General features: G+C 42.4%; 2 protein-coding genes across 2 annotated transcripts in view; one reads left to right on the top strand and one right to left on the bottom strand.

Annotated features, from left to right (window-relative positions):
* LMF2 (lipase maturation factor 2) overlaps window positions 1-6927 on the top strand; it is a 38646-nt gene extending 31719 nt beyond the window's left edge. The window contains exons 13-14 of the mRNA XM_040343179.1: window positions 209-317; window positions 3685-6927. Coding sequence (XP_040199113.1) covers window positions 209-317; window positions 3685-3996 — 421 coding nt within the window. The 3' untranslated portion in view covers window positions 3997-6927. The remainder of the gene's footprint in view (window positions 1-208; window positions 318-3684) is intronic.
* Window positions 6928-14394: 7467 nt separating this feature from the next.
* MIOX (myo-inositol oxygenase) overlaps window positions 14395-21376 on the bottom strand; it is a 66139-nt gene continuing 59157 nt past the window's right edge. Inside the window, exons 8-10 of the mRNA XM_040343180.1 lie at window positions 20807-20856; window positions 18673-18785; window positions 14395-14669 (exon numbers count right to left, since the gene is read on the bottom strand). Coding sequence (XP_040199114.1) covers window positions 14561-14669; window positions 18673-18785; window positions 20807-20856 — 272 coding nt within the window. The 3' untranslated portion in view covers window positions 14395-14560. The remainder of the gene's footprint in view (window positions 14670-18672; window positions 18786-20806; window positions 20857-21376) is intronic.

Genomic DNA, 21376 nt, shown 5'->3' on the forward strand with positions numbered 1-21376 from the left:
TAAACTTGGAGATACTCTTGATGTAGCTTATACATTTAAAAATTGACAGTTAAAGTAAAAAAAATAGGGATTTTAGCATTTTAGATTCTTTTTATAGGCTATGGTTTAGTTTTCTACTAGTCTCTGGACATCACCACTACTTCTTTTTTTTTTTTTTTTTTTTTCAGTCATGTAACTTCACTATTCACGTTTCTGCTCCTTTTTTCAGACAAGCGGCCAGTCACTGGTGGCGCCGACGTCATGTTGAAGATTTTTACCCTACTGTGTTCATAGGAGACCCTACCTTGGAATCCCTGTTGAACCAGCATGGACTCAAGGTATGTGTGGCTCTTGCTTCCTAAAGCTGGGCGTGAGAATTTGCGTTGGTAGGCATTTATCATATGAGGATTGTCAGAAGTTATTATCAACAGCATCTCTGGACAAGCCTTCAATATATAGGGCAGGGACGGATGCGCTGCGTAAATTGAAAGCGCTATAAGAGTACCTGTAATGAATAATACATTTCCGGCATTGGATCTGTTTTAGAGATAAGCTAAATGTTCAGATAGATCTAAACATATAGCTTGGGAGACTCTGTGGCAAGATAATCCCCACTAAAGTTTCCAGCTCTCGCAATCGGGAAACCAAACGAGGGCATTTCCTTCTGGTGTATTTTATGTAATGAGTTGTCCTTCCCATTTGTGTGAAACACACACACCCCAAGCCTGGAGCCTAAAAAAAATAGTAGTCTATCAGTTTTACGTAGCCTGACTCTCATAGTATGTATAGTTTTACAATTCTGAAATGGATATTGATTACAAAGCAAGTGAAATCATGGTTGCAGAGTGTTTATGGGGTGCTTTCATAATTGCGTCAAAAAAAATTATGAGCTTTTTAGGTTTATCTCATCGCTCTGTGTTCTTGATTTCTGGAAATCCAAGAGTATAGTTTCCCTGACCAAATTCTAGCTCTTGACGTCACTGCATTGACCGGTTGACTGCCTGCTGTCTTTCAGCACAAATATCAGCCAAGAAAGCCCTAGCTTCTTCCAGCGTGGCATACTTAACTGTAGATTTGAAGAAAACGAGTGAAAAGCTACCTAGGGCACTGGTGCATTGCTGTATGCCAGTTTTATGGCATTAGTTTTGTAAAAGGTTTCTCCCCATTTCATTTGCTGCCACGCAGTTCTAGTGGTGTGAGCAGTTATACGCGTGGGGTAAAGTATTGATCGGCTTGTGTTTTTGTGGTGAAGAGCATCTTCTATGCTTCTATGTTTTACAGAAGCCGTACATGATACAATATACTTGCAGACTACGACTTTGGTCACATTGGTACTTTTTCCTGTTTGGTGGCAGTTGTCTTGACATACAGAACAATATAGTTTTTGTTATTTAGTCCAGGGGTCTCCAAACTATGGCCCTCCAGTTGTTCAGAAACTACAATGCCCATCATGCCTAGTCATGTCTTTGAATGTCAGTTTTACAATGCCTCATGGAACGTGTAGTTCCGCAACAGCTGGAGGGCTGCAGTTTGGAGATCCCTGATTTAGTAAATCCCATTGAAAGACACGCAGAGCTAAAAACTTTAATAAACAAATCACATTTTTTTTAAACTATCCAGGTTGGCTAGCATTATCTCCTGTAAACATTATTACACATTTACAGCTTTTACCAAAAGGAACTCTTTCCATATGTGGAGAATAAATCTCTTTTCCTCAAGTCACTTGTCTCTTGCAATCTTAAAGTGAACTGAATCTGCTGTATAGACCATTTATGTATTTTTATACATTGATGGAGATCATATCCCCCTTTCTTTCCAAGGTATTAGGCCCCTTTCACATGTGGCGGATCAGTAATGATCCACCTCCTTGTGCTCCGTAAGCTCAGCGGGGATCGCTCCGTAGATCCCCGATGAGCTGTCGCATGACAGGGCGGTCCCTGCACACTGTGCAGGGACCGCCCTGTCTTTTTTCCCCGCTCTCCCCTATGGGGGGATCGGATGAACAGGGACGTGTGTCCGTGTTCATCCGATCCGCAGACGGAAGAAAAAATAGGATCTTCTTCCGTCTGCAAATTCAGATCTTTGCGGAGGCGGGTGATTACGGGTGTCAGCGGATTTTTATCCGCTGACACCCGCAATCACATAGGGACCAATGTATGTCCCTTTTTCATCCGCAAATGGATGGATGAAAAGCGGACATACGGGCCGCACGTGTGAAAGGGGCCTTATACATTAATTTGGTAGCCTCAGCTGAGGTCTTCCATGCTCCTTTTTCATTTTTCAGCTCTCTCTCAAGCTTTGCAACATCTACTTAAAGCGGAGGTTCATCCAAAAATCCACTTTTTGACATTCGCTGTAGCATACTGCTAACATCTGCAGTATGCTGTGTGTTTTTATTTTTTATTTTTTTTTTTTTACTTGTAGTTATCGTTATATGAGCCCTTGTTTTCCGGCTCCGAGCGGGGAATCCTGCGGGGAATGGGCGTTTCTAAGCGAAGAGGAGTTGATTGACGGCTGCTAAGGCGCGTCTTGGCCTCTGTTTAATCTTCAACTGCCATGATGCTGCGCATTTGATCAGTTATGACACCAGCCATTGGATGGTTTGACAGTTTGGTTGAGAGCACAACCAATGTGACAGTTAGCATTCCCGACATGCCAGGAATGTAACTGCTTTTTCAAACTGTTAAATTGATGTGTTTACTTCCGCTTTAAGGATGCTGGAAAGTTCATTTTGAGGGTGAACCTCCGCTTTAACTTTTACTCTGTACAAGGCTGACGCTTTGGCTGCATTCACACCTAGGCGTACAAAATTGCGGCGTTTTGTACCGCGATTTGCGGCGACAAAACACCATGATTGTAAATGCAGCCTCACCCCCTCTATGGAGATGGTTCACATCTCCTATGCCGAAAGCCGCCTGAAAAAAAGGTCCATCTCCATAGAGGGCAATGTGTTTTCATCCCTCCAGCGTCTCGGGGCTGCTGCGGCGTCACACTACAGGCGACAAAACGCCTAGGTGTGAATGGGGGCTTAAAGCCAGCCATAGATGGAGCGATTTTCTTTCATGCAACCACGGGTTGTTGATTGGGGAGCCATCCTGGCTGGGAGAGCACTGCAATTGGTGCAGAGGCTATAGCCTCTGGCAATAATCGCATGAAAAATCCAGCAGGCTAGTTGTACCCAATTGATTGGATCGGCCTGCCCATATATGATCCATATCTTGTCCGGTCCCTGCTGAATTGGCCGAGATTTGAACTGTGGTGGCTGGCTTTAGTCTCTACCTTTTTCGTTGTAAAAGCTGTGTATTTGCATTACGTACTGTTATCAAGTCTATGATCTAGCAAGAAGCATTGATTCACTCAGTACTACTGCTCCCTAGGTTGTATGATGCTTGCATCGTTTTTAACTGTAAGGTGCATAAAGTAATGTTTAATATTTAATCCTTTTACCACTTGAGCAGTGTACCCAGATCAACGTGTAAAATTGTCCTATACAATTCTGCCCTTTTGCTGTACCATGCTTTTGTATGCTTGGTTTCTTTACATTTTCTATGTCTATCCTTTAAGAAAAAAGACTTGTAACGGTTGTGTAGTAAAAGGTCATTTGTCAGCTGTGACTCTGCTTGTAAGCTTACATTGTATTACAGTATGGTGTGCACTATTTCCTAGTTCAGAGGTTTGATTTATTTATTTTTTTTCCTCTACCAGGACAAGCCACCTCCTCGTCGTTCACTGGACACCCCCCTTCCATCTACACTTAAGCTTATTCGTGAATTCTTATGCCCTTATCCAGCACCATTACTGTTGTACTCCCTTTTTATTGCCATAATTGTTATCAATTCCCTACAAGCATTATTTGGGGGAGGAAGCAAACAAACAGCCTCCAAGCATCGGAGCCATTCAAAGTCGCATGAGTCACATAAGAAGAAACAAAAGGGTAGTAGTGCACAGAGTGATTCTGGTGCTTCAGGCTCAGGAGATGCAGGCCACAGCAGCAAGAAGCGTGAAAAGAGCTCATGAACAGGCACAAGCCTGAGACTGACCTATCATCGAGCACTACCGTCCACAATACTAGGATGTGGCTCTGTACGGTTATACACTGGTGGGTTTTAATTATGTTGGGCATGCTCTTTTTTTGCATTCTCTTACAGGCATTTGTCTATTCCTTTTAGACCATCACAAAGGGGTGGATTCGTAACCACTGATCAATGAATTTTATATGCGTTTCTTGCCTATAGTTTCAGTTTTTTGTTTTTATATTTTTGCTTTTACAAATGTATAAGATGATCTGAACACCAAACGACATATGTTACAGCCAGTACCATCTTTTGTTGTCGTAAACATTTTGGATATAAAATGTATAAAAACATTTTAGCTGATAAGCTGTATATATTGGAGACTGGCTGTAGCATCCTAATTTATTATCAATGGTAAAAAAAAAAAAGTAACAAAAAAAGTAACAATTGAAGATTGCTTGATGTATGTCTTATCCTTTTCCTGTCCACAACAACTGACAAGTTGCATGCTTTAGTCGCGCTTATTTTATACATCATTATTACATGAGTGTCCTTTGCAGCTAGTCTGTAAAATGTGACGATGCAAAACCACCGAAATCCAACTGTATTGAAGTGCCTTATTGGATGTGTGAATCTCTTATCTGAAGCCATATGTGCCTTATTGCTTTTGTATATATAATTCTGGTGGAATTTTTTGGGTAAGGGGGAGGTTGTTTCAATCATTGTGCATTACTGTATGGATCAAGTAAGTCCAGGCCAAGTTAAAAACTAAAAGCGAACTGCAGTTTTGTCTCTTTAGGATGTGGATTAGAAACTCCTTTGTAATTGTATGATACAGAATTTTAAAATGGTTAAAGTAGAACTCTTATTCTAAACTTGTACATGTCCCAGCAGCCTCTAAATACATGCAATATATTGTGTTGCCTTTAATGGAAGTTACGTTTCCCAGCCTAAAGTCTCTTGGCTTTGTGACTGCTTCTTGTTTTTTGCTCTCATTAAACAGCAGAGGAGTGCCTTGTTGAGAATGCAAGACCGGTCTCCTATCTCCATACAGTCTTTCTTATGGTGGCCAAAAGAAGCATGGTCACAGCAAAGCAAGACATGACCCCCTAACCAGACCATGCTGCTAGAATAGGAGTTGTCTTTGGCAAAGGTAACCCATTATAGTGGCATTGTTTTAAAGGCAGCAGGTACAGCAAGTTTAAATAAATTGTGAAAGTGCGGTTATATCTTAAATAATTGCAGTCTACTAACAGAGTCCAGTTTTTACTGCTATGTTTATGACCAAAAGCTCAATGTTCACAGCTTGGGTGAAATCGGATATGTGGAAATCATTCCATATTGTCTTTTAATTTTAATAGGTTGAAACCTGATTTAATCATTGTATCAGACACAGTGAGAGGCCTGCTAGCCTAAAAGGGTAAGGGCACTTTTTACTGATCACTATATTAAATTTATTCAACTGGCATAGTTCTTTCACTTTACCCAGCCTGAATGCAGACATTTTAATTGGATAAAAACATTATACCATTCACAGTCTAGTCTGAATGGCTTTGCCATTCAGAGAAGAGAGCTAAAGTGAACCTGTAAATTTAATGTGTCAAATTGTATTTCTTGCCTAAGAAGAATGAACGTCGCAACATATCCTGATAATAAATGTAATGGCCAGAAAAGTCTTCTGTGCTCATCACTTGGTTACTAGGCTCTGACTTTATCTAAATTCATAACAAAGGCCTGATTGCTGCCATCCCATTTACTAATAAGAGTGCCTTAGTAACCAATAAGGACATGATTGTTGGGCAGTGGAATGGCTGGTGTTGGCGCTTGCCCGTCAAATCTATTGAGTAAGGTGCAAGTTACAAATTAAAAGGAAAACGGAGGAGCGTAGAAGATGCTTTTCTGGCTGTTGCGCTAATAGCAGGTATATTGTTGTGTTTGCCCCTAGCTGTTCCCCCATGTCTCACAATAAGATTTACAATTGACTTTATGTTTGCAAGCATCTATATGTAGTAAAAGCCTGCGTTCCTAAACGATCAATCGGCTTATATCCAATAATGAAGGCCTCTGGACTTCATACTTGTGGCAAATCCAAGGGCCGATGTCAACACGGGTTTTGGTCACTTCAGGCTGGTTTTGTATTCCCATACCAGTCTATTGAAATGCAAATGGCTCGAAGCTTAGACACACCAGTTAATGAATTGTGAATGATCTCCGCATGCCAAACTAATGCCATTTGCGCAAGCCCAAAACTTGTTGTACACAGGCCTTTAAAGTGGAACAAAATCCAACAATTTAACGGTTTACTAAAAAGGGGAACAATCAAGACCTACCATGAATGATAACTGTCACCGGTATTGGCGGGCCTATATGCTCCCAACTGAACTGTCAAGTTGGTGAATCGATGGTGTCGTAATTGATCATGTGCAGCACCATGCCAGCTGCAGATTAGACAGAGGCTAAGATGGCAGCTTCCATGGGTGTAAAGTATAGGGGGGGGGGTTTAGTTCTACTTTTTTTTCCCCCCATATCAGACATTCTACTTAAAGCAGATTGTACAATCAGGCTGTGCCATAGGTGTCTAGGTTTAGACAGAATGTTTGCTTTTTAATTTTGAAAACGGAGTAAACGTTCATTTTAATAACTGCTCCTTTGTCTAGCTGAAAAAAAACTGCCACCAGTCCAGCACTTGTGCAAATTACCTATTCTCAGTACCAGCTAGGGCAAGTAAGTATCTGTGCACAGCTTGTTTGGAACTCGGTGCTATTTCTTATCTACTGAGAACTAACCATTACCCCCCCCCCCCCCCCTCTGTTTGTTTTTAAGCCGCATGATCACAGTGCAAAGATGTTGCCTTATTTCTTTAGAAGCTTTTTGTCTCATTGAATTTTATGCACAATGTGATTTTTGTATTTTGTAATAAAGCTTTATTTGCATATCTGCTTCATTGATTATAAACACTCTATATCACTCACATAAGATTTCATGTATAAACATTCCACAGAGCAATGACTGCAGTGTTCTAAACGTGTGTGTGTGTGTGTGTGTGTGTGTGTGTATATGTTGCCCAGTTCAGAGCAAAGCAATAGGTTTGGTAGCTAATTGGACAAGGTGGTGATGTCACAATCTCCATTTAGTCCAATCAGAGGAAACCTTGTATTCCTTGAAAAATACAAGGCATTCTTGTAATGGAGGCAGTGCCGACTGAATGCGGGACCTGAAAGATCACAGCAATACCAGTAGTAGTAATAGTAGCACCTACTTCAGCGATTGTCACCTACACCAGCAGTGCCTCAGATATGAGATAGGCATACTTCCATTGGTCCAAGGTGGATGGATGCACTTGGGCAATGAAGAGAATTCCTAGCCTTCAGTCTTAAAGCAATATCGTAGGTTCCTCCTTACATATATTTTTATTTTTGTCACTCCTGCCAGCTCTACGGAGCAAGAGTGAGGGAAAGGAGAGTATGTGCTGCAGACGTACCAAACTTTTTAAAGTGAACCTGTTGCCTACATGGGCAATCAAGTAGGGTTATTTTCATTTGACAAATGTGCAGGTTACAGGCTTTTTAAACCCAAACCCCTAAAGGGTTAGATCACATTTACCGAAAGGCTCCCTATGCATGGAAAGTATAAAAAAAAAAAAATGCATTTGCATAACTCCTGAGACCAGGTGAGGTTCCACTACCCAACATGGATTTTAGATGTACGCAAATGCCATTCAAGTATAGCAAGGGCATTCAATTTTAGTCAAAGTTGCAGTTTTCTTTATCGACAGATCCCCCCCCCCCCCCCCCCCCCCTAAGTGGGTTGTAAACCCTTGTGTTTTCACCTTAATACATCATGTGCATTAAGGTGAAAAACTTTTGACAGTGACTGGCCCCCCTACGATCCCTTGGTGGAGATGCGCTGTTCCTCTCTGCCCGGGGGTTCTCGACTTTTGATTGGATATTTTCATAGCAGCGCAGCCACTGGCTCCCACTGCTGTCAATTAATTTCAGGGGGCAGGGCCAAGTCTGGCATTCTGTTTCTATGGACGCAAATGCTGGACTCTGGAGAGCGTTTCCTCTAGGGCAGTGATGGCGAACCTTGGCACCCCAGATGTTTTGGAACTACATTTCCCATGAAGCTCATGCACTCTGCAGTGTAGTTGAGCATCATGGGAAATGTAGTTCCAAAACATCTGGGGTGCCAAAGTTCACCATCACTCCTCTAGGGTGTTATATGATGCGTGAAGGAGCTGATAGCGCCGCCGAGGGACCTCAGAAGAAGATTGGTGCCACTTTGTGCAAAACTATTGGCACAGTGGAGGCAAGTATGACATATTTGTAAAGCTGTGTTTTTATTTTTTTTGTTAAAGGCAAACTACGGTAACTTGAAACCAAATATGCTGTTACAAATATTCATACAATGGTCCTGCCTTTAGGTAAATTATACCAGTGAGTTGTTTTTACAGGTACACTTCCTTTCCCAGAGTGACAGTACTTCAATCAGCTGTGGTGTTGTCACTCTTCCCGCACTCTCGAGTCATTCTAATGAATAGTGCGCAGATATGTTCATTGTAGTCACTGTAGTAGAATTTGATGCTGCTGCTTGAGTGCATGCACATCTTCAGTGGGGGGGGGGGGGGGGGGGGGGTGATTTTGTACTTTTGCCCACTAACAAAGAAATGATCAGTCTATAATTTTAATGGTGGGTTTATTTTAATTGTGAGAGACAGACTAACCAAAACAATTCATAAAAACGCATTTCAAAAGTTCTAAATTGATTTGCATTTTAATGAGTGAAATAAGTATGTGACCCCTTTGTAAAACGTGGCTTAGTATTTGTTGGCAATCAGAGGTCAGACATTTCTTGTAGTTGGCCACCAGGTTTGCACACATCTCAGGAGGGATTTTGTCCTCCTCCTTTGCAGATCTTCTCCAAGTTAAGATTTTTGAGGCTGATGTTTGGTAACTCAAACCTTCAGCTCCCTCCACATATTTTCTGGGATGAAGGTCTGGAGACTGGCTAGGCCGCTCCAGGGCTTTAATGTGCTTCTTCTTGAGCCACTCCTTTGTTGCCTTGGCTGTGTGTTTTGGGTCATGCTGAAATACTAACCCACGACTCATTTTCAATGCCCTGGCTGAGGAAAGGCTGTTCTCTCCCAAGATTTGACGTACATGGGCCCCATCCGTTTTCTCTTTGATGCAGTGGAGTTGTCCTGTCTCCTTGGCAGAAAAACGCCCCCAAAGCATAATGTTTAAACTTCCATGTTTGATGGTGGTCTTGGGGTCATAGGCAGCATTCCTCCTCCCTCAAACATGGCGCGTTGAGTTGATGCCAAAGAGCTTGATTATGGTCTCATCTGACCACAACACTTTCACCCAGTCCTCCTCTGAATCATTCAGGTGTTCATTAGTCAACTTCAGATGGGCCTGTACATGTGCTTTCTTGGGCAGGGGGAGCTTGCGGGTACTACAGGATTTCAGTCCTTTAAGGCTTAGTTACCACTTGTTTTCTTGGTGACTATGGTCCCAGCTGCATTGAGATCATTGACAAGATTCTCCAGTGTCGTTCTGGACTGATTCCTCACCGTTCTCATGAGCATTGAAACTCCATGAGGTGAGATCTTGCATGGAGCCTCAGACCGAGGGAGATTGACCGTTATTTTGTGTTGCTTTCATTTGAGAATAATCGCAACAACTGTTGTCACCCTCTCCCCAAGCTGCTTGTCGATGGTCTTGTAGCCCATTCCGGTCTTGTAGCCCATTCCAGCCTTGTATAGGTCTAAAATCATGTGCCTGACATCATTGGACACATCTTTGGTCTTGGCCAAAAAATGTAATGGTTGCTTCTGTGGACATATGTCTTTTATACAGGAAACAAGCTGCGATTAGGAGCACTCCCTTAAGACCCCTTTCACACTGGGGCAGTTTTCAGGTGTTTTAGTGCTAAAAATAGTGCCTGAATACTGCCTCCATTTCATTTGAATAGATGCTTTCTCACTGTAGAAAAAGTACTGCAAGCAGCATTTTTGGAGCAATGTAAAAAGTGTTCCAAAAATGCCCCTGCTCATTGAAATGAATGGGCAGCGTGTCGAAAGCACAAACATTTTTTTAAGGTCACGCTACGTGACCTTAAAAAGAAAAAAAAAAAAAAAAAGCGAATCCCGCTAGTGCCGAAAAGCACCGCAAAAACTACCGGCTTTTTAGCAGCGCTTCAGTGTGAAAGGGGGTCTTAAAGTGCTCCTAATCTCAGCTTGTTACCTGTATAGCAGACACCTGGGAGCCATAATTCTTGCTGATTGATTAAATACTTATTTCACTCATTAAAATGCAAATAAATTCAAAACTTTTTTTTTTTTTTTAATGTTTCTGGATATTTTTGTTGTTCTGTCGCTCACTGTTAAAATATACCATTAAAATGATAGAGTGATAATTTCTTTGTCAGTGAGCAAACATACAAAATCCGCAGGGGATTAAATACTTTTTCCCCCCTCACTGTACAAGATGTTTCCACAAAGAGTCTATAACGGGGTGTCCAAACTTTTGGCTTTCCTGGTCCACATTGGAAGAAGAGGAATTGTCTTGGGCCCCAGATAAAATACACTAACAATAGCTGATGAGCAGAAAATGTCAGGCAGATCACAAGTTAACGATCACTGATATAGATAATGTACCGATCTGGATGATAAAACTGTTTTCGTGATGTTTATTATAAAAGGGGGCAACCTAAAACGAGTGCGATATTTGACACTTTAATGATGTAACACAATATCTGGTTTGATGGATGTAGTAGCAGCAATTCTCAGTGTGCGCATAAGATATTTTTGGTCTTATTTTGCCCTTCGTGTGCTTCATCCTTAACCACTTAAAGACCGCCTAACACCGATATACGTCTGCAGAATGGCACAGCTGGGCACAATCACGTACCTGTACGTGATTGTTAAAATGCCCAGCCGAAGGACCGCGGCCCCGATCGCCGCCAGAGTCCCGCGATAGGTCCCTGGAGCTAAAGAACAGGGAGAGGTGTGTGTAAACACAGCTTCCCCGTTCTTCACAGTGGCGCTGTCATTGATCGTCTGTTCCCTGATATAGGGAAAAGCGATCAATGACGTCGCATGTCCAGCCCCGCCCCCCTATAGTTAGAAACACATATGACACTTAACCCCTTCAGCGCCCCCTAGTGGGTAACTCCCAAACTGCAATTGTCATTTTCACAGTAAACAATGCATTTTTAGAGCATTTTTTGCTGTAAAAATGACAATGTTCCCAAAAATGTGTCAAAATTGTCCGATGTGTCCGCCATAATGTCGCAGTCACGAAAAAAAATCGCTCATCACCGCCATTAGTAGTAAAAAATAAATTATTTATTAATAAAAATGCAATAAAACTATCCCCTATTTTGTAAACGCTATAAATTTTGCGGAAACCAATCGATAAACGCTTATTGCAATTTTTTTTTTTCAAAAAATAGGTAGAAGAATACGTATCGGCCTAAACCGAGGGAAAAAAAGTTTTTTTTATTTTTGGGGGATATTTATTATAGCAAAAAGTTAAAAATATTGAATTTTTTTCAAATTTGTCGGTCTATTTTTGTTTATAGAGCAAAAAAACAACAACGCAGAGGTGATCAAATACCGCCAAACGAAAGCTCTATTTGTGGGAAAAAAAGGACGCCAATTTTGTTTGGGAGCCATGTCGCATGACTGCGCAATTGTCAGTTAAAGCGACAGTGCCGAATCGCAAAAAGGGGCCTGGTTCTTTACCTGCATATTGGTCTGGGTCGTAAGTGGTTAAAAATAGTTGCTTGCAAAAACAGATAATGCTGAAAACTGATGAGTTGAGTTGAATAAGGTGTGATTGTGAAGAGTGGGATATCTTGGTAAAGATAGAATTTTATAAAAGTCCAGCAAAGAAACACTGGTGTCTGTTCATGAAACTCTGAACAGCGGTGATCCAGAGGATCGCTGCTGATCTCAGTTCAGTAAGGGTTTATGAAACAGATGATCGGGGGGAGAACATGGTGATCTGTGTCAGAATTCCCCATTCACACTCCCCGATTCACCAGCTCAGAATTCTGGGTGACCTGAGGTGGAAGGAGAAAGATTGACTTCTTCCTCAATTAGACCCCCCAAGACAGTAACCATGTACCCCTGCCATGTTTATGTGTGTGTGTGTATATATAATATACACACACATACATATGTATATATAATATACACACACATACATAAAGTATCTCCCAAAAGTGAGTACACCCCTCACATTTTTGTAAATATTTTGTTATATCTTTTTATGTGACAACACTGAAGAAGTGACACTTTGCTACAATGTAAAGTAGTGAGTGTACAGCTTGTATAACAATGTAAATTTGCTGACCCCTCAAAATAACTCAACACCCCTAGGTGAAAATGTCCAAATTGGGCCCAATTAGCCATTTTCCCTCCCTGGTGTCATGTGACTTGTTAGTGTTACAAGGTCTCAGGTGTGAATGGGGAGAAGGTGTGTGAAATTTAGTGTTATCACTCTCTTTCATATTGGTCACTGGAAGTTTAACATGGCCCATCATGGCAAAGAACGCGCTGCTATACCGCCTGAAAAACTCCTGCCCAGCAACCTCAATGTGAAAGCCGGAGGGCTTTCACACTGAGGCGATGCGCTGGCAGGAGAGAAAAAAATCTCCTGCAAGCAGCATCTTTGGAGCGGTGAGAGGAGTGGTATGTATACGGCTCCTTCACCGCTCCTTTCCATTTAAAACAATGGGAAACCGCTGCAATACCGCTCGCAATGCGCCTTTGCAGAGGCGCATTGCGTGCGGTATTAACCCTTTATCGGCCGCTAGCGCTGGTTAATACCGCAGCGGAATCCCGCGGCAAATCCGACGGTATAGCGCCGCTATTTTTAGCGCCGCTATACCGCCACCGCAGCTCCTGCCCCAGTGTGAAAGGGGCCTAAGTATCAGGCAACTATGACTGGAAGGAAATATTGAGAAGGCAATGGCTAGGGTCTAAACTGTGTAAGATATGACATTTATTGCATTGTAGATGGAAAGTTCTTAAAAAAATCCTTATGTGGCAGTGGAAATGTAAACACCACTAAATGTTAGATACACAGACACAGCTGATTATTTTTAACATGACGTTGGTCTTGAGTGTAAACTGTGGCTGAGTGCAAATAAACATGAATGCTTTCTATTTTAATTGACTTGTTGGTGAAATTTCACGTAACCTGTATTAGAAGTGCATTTAAAATAGCTAAAATTATATTTTAAATAGATTAGTGGAGCTATCTTTAGAAGCAGGTGTGACGGATCCATGGCCTGCTTCAAGGGAACATGTTAAACCAGCTGACGCTGCCTACATCTGAGGCTGCAGTGCCCAATTAAAAAAAAAAACTGCTAGGCCCCTTTCACACCTGCGGGACCGTATGTCCGCTTTTTCATCCATCCGTTTACGGATGAAAAAGGGACATACATTTATCCCTATGAGATAGCGGGTGTCAGCGGATGAACATTCGCTGACTCCTGATCTCATCCGGGTCTGCAATGCTCCGATTCTGCAGACAGAGGAAATCCTATTTTTCCATCCGTCTGCGGATCGGATCGGGTGAACACGGACAGACGATCCGTGTTCATCCGCTCCCCCTATAGGGGAAAGCGGAGATCTGACAGGGCGGTCCCTGCACAGTGTGTGGGGACCGCCCTGTCATCTGCCGGCTCAGCGGCACGATCAAGCGGAGGTTCACGGGGCGGATCATCACGGATCCGTCCCGTGTAAAAGGGCCCTTAGTTAAAATCACCAGGACTGGGTGACAGGATTCGTTGTGAGAGGTTCCCTTTACAATGGGGGGCAATTTGTTAGGGTCTTAGCGGTGCTTTACCAGCGTTTTTCGGGCGCTGGCAGTGTGAAAGGGCTCTGAAAGCACTCTGGCTTTCACATTGGGATTGCAGATGAGGCTTCGCCTGAAAAACGCTTGAATAACGCCCGAAAAACGCCCCAGTGTGAAAGGGGCCTAAATGTAACCACAATGCTACACTTAGGGTCGCCTCTCTTCTGTTTCTATGTTGTGACATGACGCTACTCTTATATCAAGACATCGCTTGTATATCAAGTCAAAATGTAATAAAACATTTTGCTTGCCTTGCAAAAGGCTCTCAAACCAAGTTACTCTCAAACCAAGGTTTTACTGTATATCATTTAAGTTAAATTTCTCCTTTTTAATACCTGGCTATACATTTTTAAACTGAATTTTCACATCCACTAGAGAGCAGCATTAGTACATTGTAGATTTTCCCACAGTGTTTTGTATTAGGAAAATTACTACAAGAATCACTTTTGCGGGAGACTATTCTAATGCAAGATTTATTTATTTTATAGGGTAACAATTGTGTTATTTTGCATCACAAAACTGTTGTAGTCCAGTTTTAAGGTTTTATTATTTTTTATTTATTAAAATATGCATAGTTTTTTTATAATAAGCATTTGTATGCAACAACTTGGTCTCTGTAATGTACTCTGAGCAAATAGAAATGGGTATTATTTCAGAGATTAAGGACACAAGGTAATTATGATGGTACTCCATTATATTTCACCAGCACAACACCCGAGGGCAGTACTTGTCTATTATGTTTTGGTAATATGGTCGAAGGATCTCCACATCCGGCATTTCCTCAGTCTTTGTGTAGAGGTCAAACTTACTACAGGAAACACACAAGCAAAACATATGTTAAACATACAGGTGCAAAACAAAAAAGTTGCATTCAGCTCAATTGATAATTAGCCTAAGGACCCATTCACACCCGAGCACAGCGACTTTCAGGCGTTTTTATTTGAGAGTTTAGCAAGGATATTATGAGCGCTTTAGAAGCGTATTACAAGCATTTTACATGTGTATTCAAGCTTCAGGTGTTTTTATTTTGGCCAATATACAGCACTAGGGGGAGGAGATTAGGGGTAGAGAGCTGCTGTTTTGCCAGAAAACATGCGACAAAGTATTTGTAAAACGTGAGCTCATGTTGAGTGTTTTTCAGGTGTTCCCATTGGAGCGTATGGGGCCAATCTGCGTAAAAGAAGCTCAGGTACTTTTTTGAGTGATATGCATTTTGCTACAACCGACAAAATGCTCAGGGCCATTGAAATTAATAGGATTTTGTTTGTTGAGTGTATTAGAGCTACAAGCACAAAATCGCTCAGGTGTGAATGGGTCCTAATGGATGCAAATAGGAGGGGCAAATCTTCATAAGTGCAGTGTCACATCTATTCTGAATTTGACATACATTACACTCTCCCAGCCTCACCCCCCCCATGTCACTCACATGTCCTGAGTGACACTTCAATACAGTTCACTTCACTGCTGTGGTTTGGTGGTGTGGTGTGAACTGCCCTCATAAGAAATAAGACATGTTGGGCCAGATCCACAAAGAAGTTACGTCGGTGTATCTATTGATACGCCGCGTAACTTCTAGGATGCGCCGGCGTATCTTTTTTCTGTATCCAGAAAGCAAGATACACCGGATTTTTGCTTAGATACGACTGACGTAAGTCTCTTACGCCGTCGTATCTTAGTTGCATATTTACGCTGGCCGCTAGGTGGCGCTTCTGTAGATTTACGCGTAGAATATGCAAATTACGTAGATAAGGCGTCGGACCGGCGTAAAGTTACCCCTGCTATAGTGAGGCGTACGCAATGTTAAGTATGGACGTCGGGACAGCGTCGAATTTTCCGTTGTTTGCGTAAAACTTTCGCGAATAGGGATTTGTGTAAGTTCTGTTCACGTCGTCTAGGCATTGAGCGGGCGTAATTTAATTTGAAAATTCGACGTGATACTGAGCATGCGCGCGCATGCACCGTTTGAAAAAAGCGTCATTTACGCGGGGTCATGCTTAGTTTACATAAAACACGCCCCCTGTTCCTCATTTGATTCAGGCGCGCTTACTCCGGCACATTTACGATGCGCCGCCGTAACTTTAGACGCAAGTGCTTTATGAATACAGCACTTGCCTCTCTAAGTTGCGGCGGCGTAGCGTAACTATGATACGATACGCCCGCTTATCTTTACGCCTATCTACGTGAATCTGGGCCTTTGTCTTGTCTTGTAGTGTGACTACACTGGGCAAGCGTGCCCAACTTTCCTAGGGGACAACTCCTAAAAAGCAATGTCCCTAATTTAAATTCATCTGCTTTATATAGCCACGTTGTAGCCAACACAAGCTTTGTTTATTTTTCTGTGATTTGCTAGAGTTCCAATTGCTTCTGCCAGATACTATTGAGAAAATTCAAGCAGTCTAAGTAAGTAAGCAAGCAGAGTTAAGTCTGAATTATGAATCTTTATCATCCCTAGCCAATCCCTAAAGCCCCATACACACCATCAGATTATCTGCAGATTTTTGTCTTCAGATTTACCAAAACCATATAATATGAGGTCAAACCTTAAGAGTTTCAATTTGTATGCAATCAGGCAGGCCCTTGTACTACATGGTTTTGGTAAATCTGAAGACAAAAATCTGCAGATAATCTGATGGTGTGTATGGGGCTTAAGGAGTTAGCCCAGTAGTGCAAACTGGGGAAAGGTGCTAAATATTTGGAAGAACAATCCAGGGTGTTTTTCCTCCTCTGGGCCCTGACCAAGATGAAGCTGTACTAGGGAGACAGAAAATTTCTGATGGGACAAACTCCAAACTTTTTGTCATATGTGAACAGAACAACTTATTTTAATTTAATGTGCACTGTTTTTGCAAGAGAAAAATCAGACATGAAAGACTACGCATGATCAGAAACAATAAACAACACAGACGGAACTTACATCCGCCAGCTCAGTAGGGATCAACGGAGAGGTCTTCTGCTGAGCAAGTGAATGGCAGGCGGAGTTCCGTACCGTGAGAAAGGACACCAACTTGCAGTGGTGGCTGGTGCTCTATTTTTTTTTGGGGGGGGGGAGGGTGTGGCAAACAATAGTCAATAGTCCGCAATAGAGCCTATGGTGGGGTATGATCTCAGTTCCCCCCAGTGCATACTGGTATAGAAGAATTTAGCAGGATCCAGTTGCTCTGGGCTGAGCCCGGTGTGTTGTGGCCACCCATGCGGCTGGTCATATCCAGTATCTCGGGGTAGATGGCGGGGTCGTTGTTCTCTGCTTCCTGGGCAGTCGATGCAGCCTCAGCTCAGTGTCTGTCCAGTAGGTCCGGTTGATTAGGGATGGGGATGGTGCTGGGCTCTGTTCTCCGGAGGAAGGAATGGGTAGTCTACAAGTCGTCCAAAACACGGCAGCCAGACTGGTAACTGGTAAAAAGCCGTGGGAACCAATCTCCCCGGCCTTGAGGTCCCTCCACTGGCTGCCCGTACAGGACCGAGTGACATTCAAGACACTCTGCCTCACCCACAAATGTACACAGGGAAAAGCTCCTCAATATTTAAGCGAGAAAATAAAACCCTACGTCACCAAGCGTGTGCTCCGATCAACCAACCAAAACCTTCTCCAAATCCCCAAATCTCACTACAAATCTAAGGGAGAACGTAGATTCTCGGTCCAAGGACCACGGCTCTGGAATGCTCTACCCACGACCATCCGCTTGGAAGAAAACCATCGGGTTTTTAGGAAAAAACTGAAGACCCACCTCTTCTGAAAGACCTGTACAACTCTGGATGCCAAGCGCCTTGAGGCGATTAAGTTCGCATTTGTTGCGCTATATAAGTTTCTCACTCACTCACTCAGGGAAGTATTTGCGTTGCCCATATTAGGCCGTTTCCCAGGCTCCTCGCTCCAGAGGATCCCCCCACAGGAGAAGCACTGAACCCGGTCCCCAGTGCCCAGATAGAAGAAGCCGGCCCAGGCCAGGTGATGTGGGGACACTAAGCCAGACCAGTCACTGCAGAAGAGAATGTTCTGGAAAAGACCGGACAGTCGATTCTCCTTCTAGACAGTTGGGTCTTAAGACCCGATTCCTGATTGGCTGGGAGGAGAAGTAGGAAGAATAAAAGCAAATTTTAATTTGCTAATGTCACACAAGTGGGTGAGCTTGGGGCGCAGTGTGATTATAGCCTCCAATCATAGCCTCAGTCGCATAGAGATTAGGGGGGCGGCGCCCCTGCACCCCTAATGGAGTAGCCACCATTGCTTCCTATTGTGCTCAGGTGGGAATTCAGGTCCAGTGACTTCTATGGGAACGCTTCTGGATCTCACATGTCATTCAGTTGTGAACAGGATAAAATCCTGACCTGATACTGATGTAAACCTGACCTGATGCTGATCAAAAACTGACCTGAAACGCCAAACAACTAATTTGTCAATTAGCTGTGAAAATGGAGCTTCAATTCGCACCGCACATGTGTGAACCCAGCCCAATACTTTCTCACCTGAGTTAGCATAACACTACAAAAACGAAAGTTGGAAGTAAAACTACAAAAACAACTGACTGCTGCCCATCTAAAAATCATGAGAATGGAGGTGCCCCAGAGCTTCAGGAAAGCACATAAACTGGGGCATTCAGAGATGTACAACTGCTATACCGCCTTGGAGGTTTCTCCACGTTACCTATAGTACTGCATGCAGACATGTGTACTATAGGTCCCCTGGGTGGGATATGTTTTTTCTACACATTCTTAAGTCTGTACTAATTACATAGAATATTTTGAACATCTGAGCTTGTCTAAAACATTAATTTGTGCACTTTTTTATCCTACACAGCATCCAAAAGACTCACTTGAACTCTCTAACCCAAGGCAGCATCTTTTGGTCCTTCTCATTGCAGAGGTGCTGGTAGTCCCCTCCGGTGTGCCAGGGGTAAAAGGAATGGAACCTGATCATGTACATTCCCTGAAAAGTCAGACAACAGGTCAGAGAGTATTTCCAGTTGGGGTAAAGGTAGCAATATACAGGTTGTCTTTTGGTGGTATAGCACAATTTTTGTATGCGTTTTTTTGTTTAAAGTTTTAGTTCACCAAAAAAACTGCCTATGCAGATGAGGGACAACTGTAGATGAAAATAAACACAACAGCTTTGACCAAAATTGAATAATACCCTTGCTATAGGTGTAGGACATTTACGTACCTCATGAAGCCTGACCTGAAAACGTCCAGGAGGTTGCTAAGTGAGGCCTAGCTATTACTTCTCACTATCACACGAGTGAGCTCTTGTTCTGATTCAACCCTCCTCACGTGTTTTCTCTCCCCTGGTGCAGTTTCTCTGAGGTCAGAGTCTGACAGCTCACTCCTCTGATGCTGATGATGTACGGTTTTAGCTAGGCCTAGCATAGCAATGTCCTGAGATTTTTCAGGTCAGGCTTTATGAGATATATAAATGGCTTACATCTATAGCAAGGGACTTATTCAATTTTAGTCAAAGCTGTTGTCCCTGCCAGGAGAACACAGGGATTATTGCTAGCGGCTATAGCTGTTGGCAGAGGCTTAACTAGAACCTTCAGGGCCCCGGTGCAAGAAACCTTGAAGGGCCCCCCCCCCAGCACCAGACGGGGCCCCTTCCCACTGATCCTTTACTCCCATTGTGGGACCCTTTATTACGGTCCCACAGTGGGCCACCTTCCTGCTGTCTTGGGGTCCTCCCACGTTGGCGGAGCACCAGAGCCCAGTTGCAAGTGCGACCTGGTAGTATGCACACAGGAGGTTTTTCATGCAAAGAATGCATAAAGGTTAAAAAAAACTTGAGCCTTTGGAAGCTGGCCATAGTCGGTTCGAAGTTCAGCCGGTTCAGCATTCGAAACATGTAGGGCAGGTTGATTGTACCCAAGTGGATCCATTGATCAACTTGAGTACAACCAGCATATCAGTCTATAGCAATAATCGCTGTGAACACAATAGCTGGCTGTGTTCATGAGAGAATTGAGTGATAAAAATCGTATAATTTATTGCCCGCCTTAAACCTTAGAGATTCATGCCTTTATCAGACACTCCACCATGATTTGGACACACACCCAGGGCCGCCATCAGGAATTATGGGGCCCCTTACACAGCTTCAGGTATGGGCCCTCCTGGAGCAGAGAACCGGGGCAGGGGGCTGCCGCCTGAAATTGAGAAGCGGGGGGGGGGCTGCCGCGAATTGAGAGGCGGGGGGGCCCTTTACAAAAAAAAAAAAAAGAAGTAAAGAAAAATATATATATAAAAAAGGGGGATAGCCATCCAGGGACCTGGGGACCTCTGGACCCTTTAAAAAAAATAAAAAATAAAATAAAAAATATATATGGGCCCTTAAATAATAATAATAATAATAAAAATTAAAAAAATGGGGAGTTGCCATCCGGGACCTCTGGGCCCTTTAATAAAAAAAGAAACCTCTGTGCCCTTTAATAAAAAAAAAATAAAAAAAATATATAAAAATAAATAAATAAACATTTATAAAAAATAAAAAAAAGGAGTTGCCATCCAGGGCCCTGGGGACCTCTGGGCCCTTTAATAAAAAATAAATAAAAAAAATATATAAACAAAAATAAAAAAATTAACATTTATAAAAAAATAACAAAAAAGGGGGTTTGCCACATGGGGCCCTGTGGACCTCTGAGCCCTTTAACAAATATATATATATATATATGTATATGAAAGAAATAAAAAAAAAAGAAATAAAATAATAGAAAAAAACATTTTTACAATAAAAAACAGGGGGGTTGCCATCCGGGGCCCTGGGGACCTCTGGGCCCTTTAATAATAAATAAATATATATATATATATATATATATATATATATATATATATATATATATATAAATAATACAAGAAATAAAAAAAAAATATATACATTTTTTTTTTTAAAGGGGGTTGCCATCCGGGCCCCTTACAGGTGTACTGCCTGTACCCCCCTGATGGCAGCCCTGCACACACCCTTACCTCTTCTGGAATGGTACATTGGTTAAACTTCAGAACTCTATACAGGTATTCTAAAGAAAAGCAAATGATAAAGAATAAAAAAAGTGCATTCAAAACAGTATTTTGCAGAACTCATAATACTAGGAACAAGATTGTACATTTGCATTAAGGTAGTTTCCCCCCACCCATTGAATATGGACAAGTCACATCCCCTGTATTAAGACACAGTATACAAGCTTCCACAATCCCCCTTGTTTCACTTGCTTAGCAGCCACAATTATAAAGAGTCACATTTGAACTCATTTAGCTTCTGAAGCTATTCAAACAAATCTGAAAGCACTTGAAAGCTTGATGTGTGCTTTATGCTCCCTGCATCTCTTTCCACTGCTTTGTGCTGCATAACTTTTCATTCAAAAGCCCAATGTTCATTGTGGATTGTAAGGTTTGCACCAGTCTCTTAAAGAGGAACTGCAGTCTGCTCACATAATTTGTAATAAAAACATCTTTGCCATTCTGAAGCTTCCCTCCAACCACTTTGCATATTATTTTACATATACTGTGATTCTGTACTCGTTAAATATGCTGCAGATA

Source organism: Rana temporaria, chromosome 3 (genome assembly GCF_905171775.1).
Source record: "Rana temporaria chromosome 3, aRanTem1.1, whole genome shotgun sequence".
Lineage (NCBI taxonomy): Eukaryota > Metazoa > Chordata > Amphibia > Anura > Ranidae > Rana > Rana temporaria.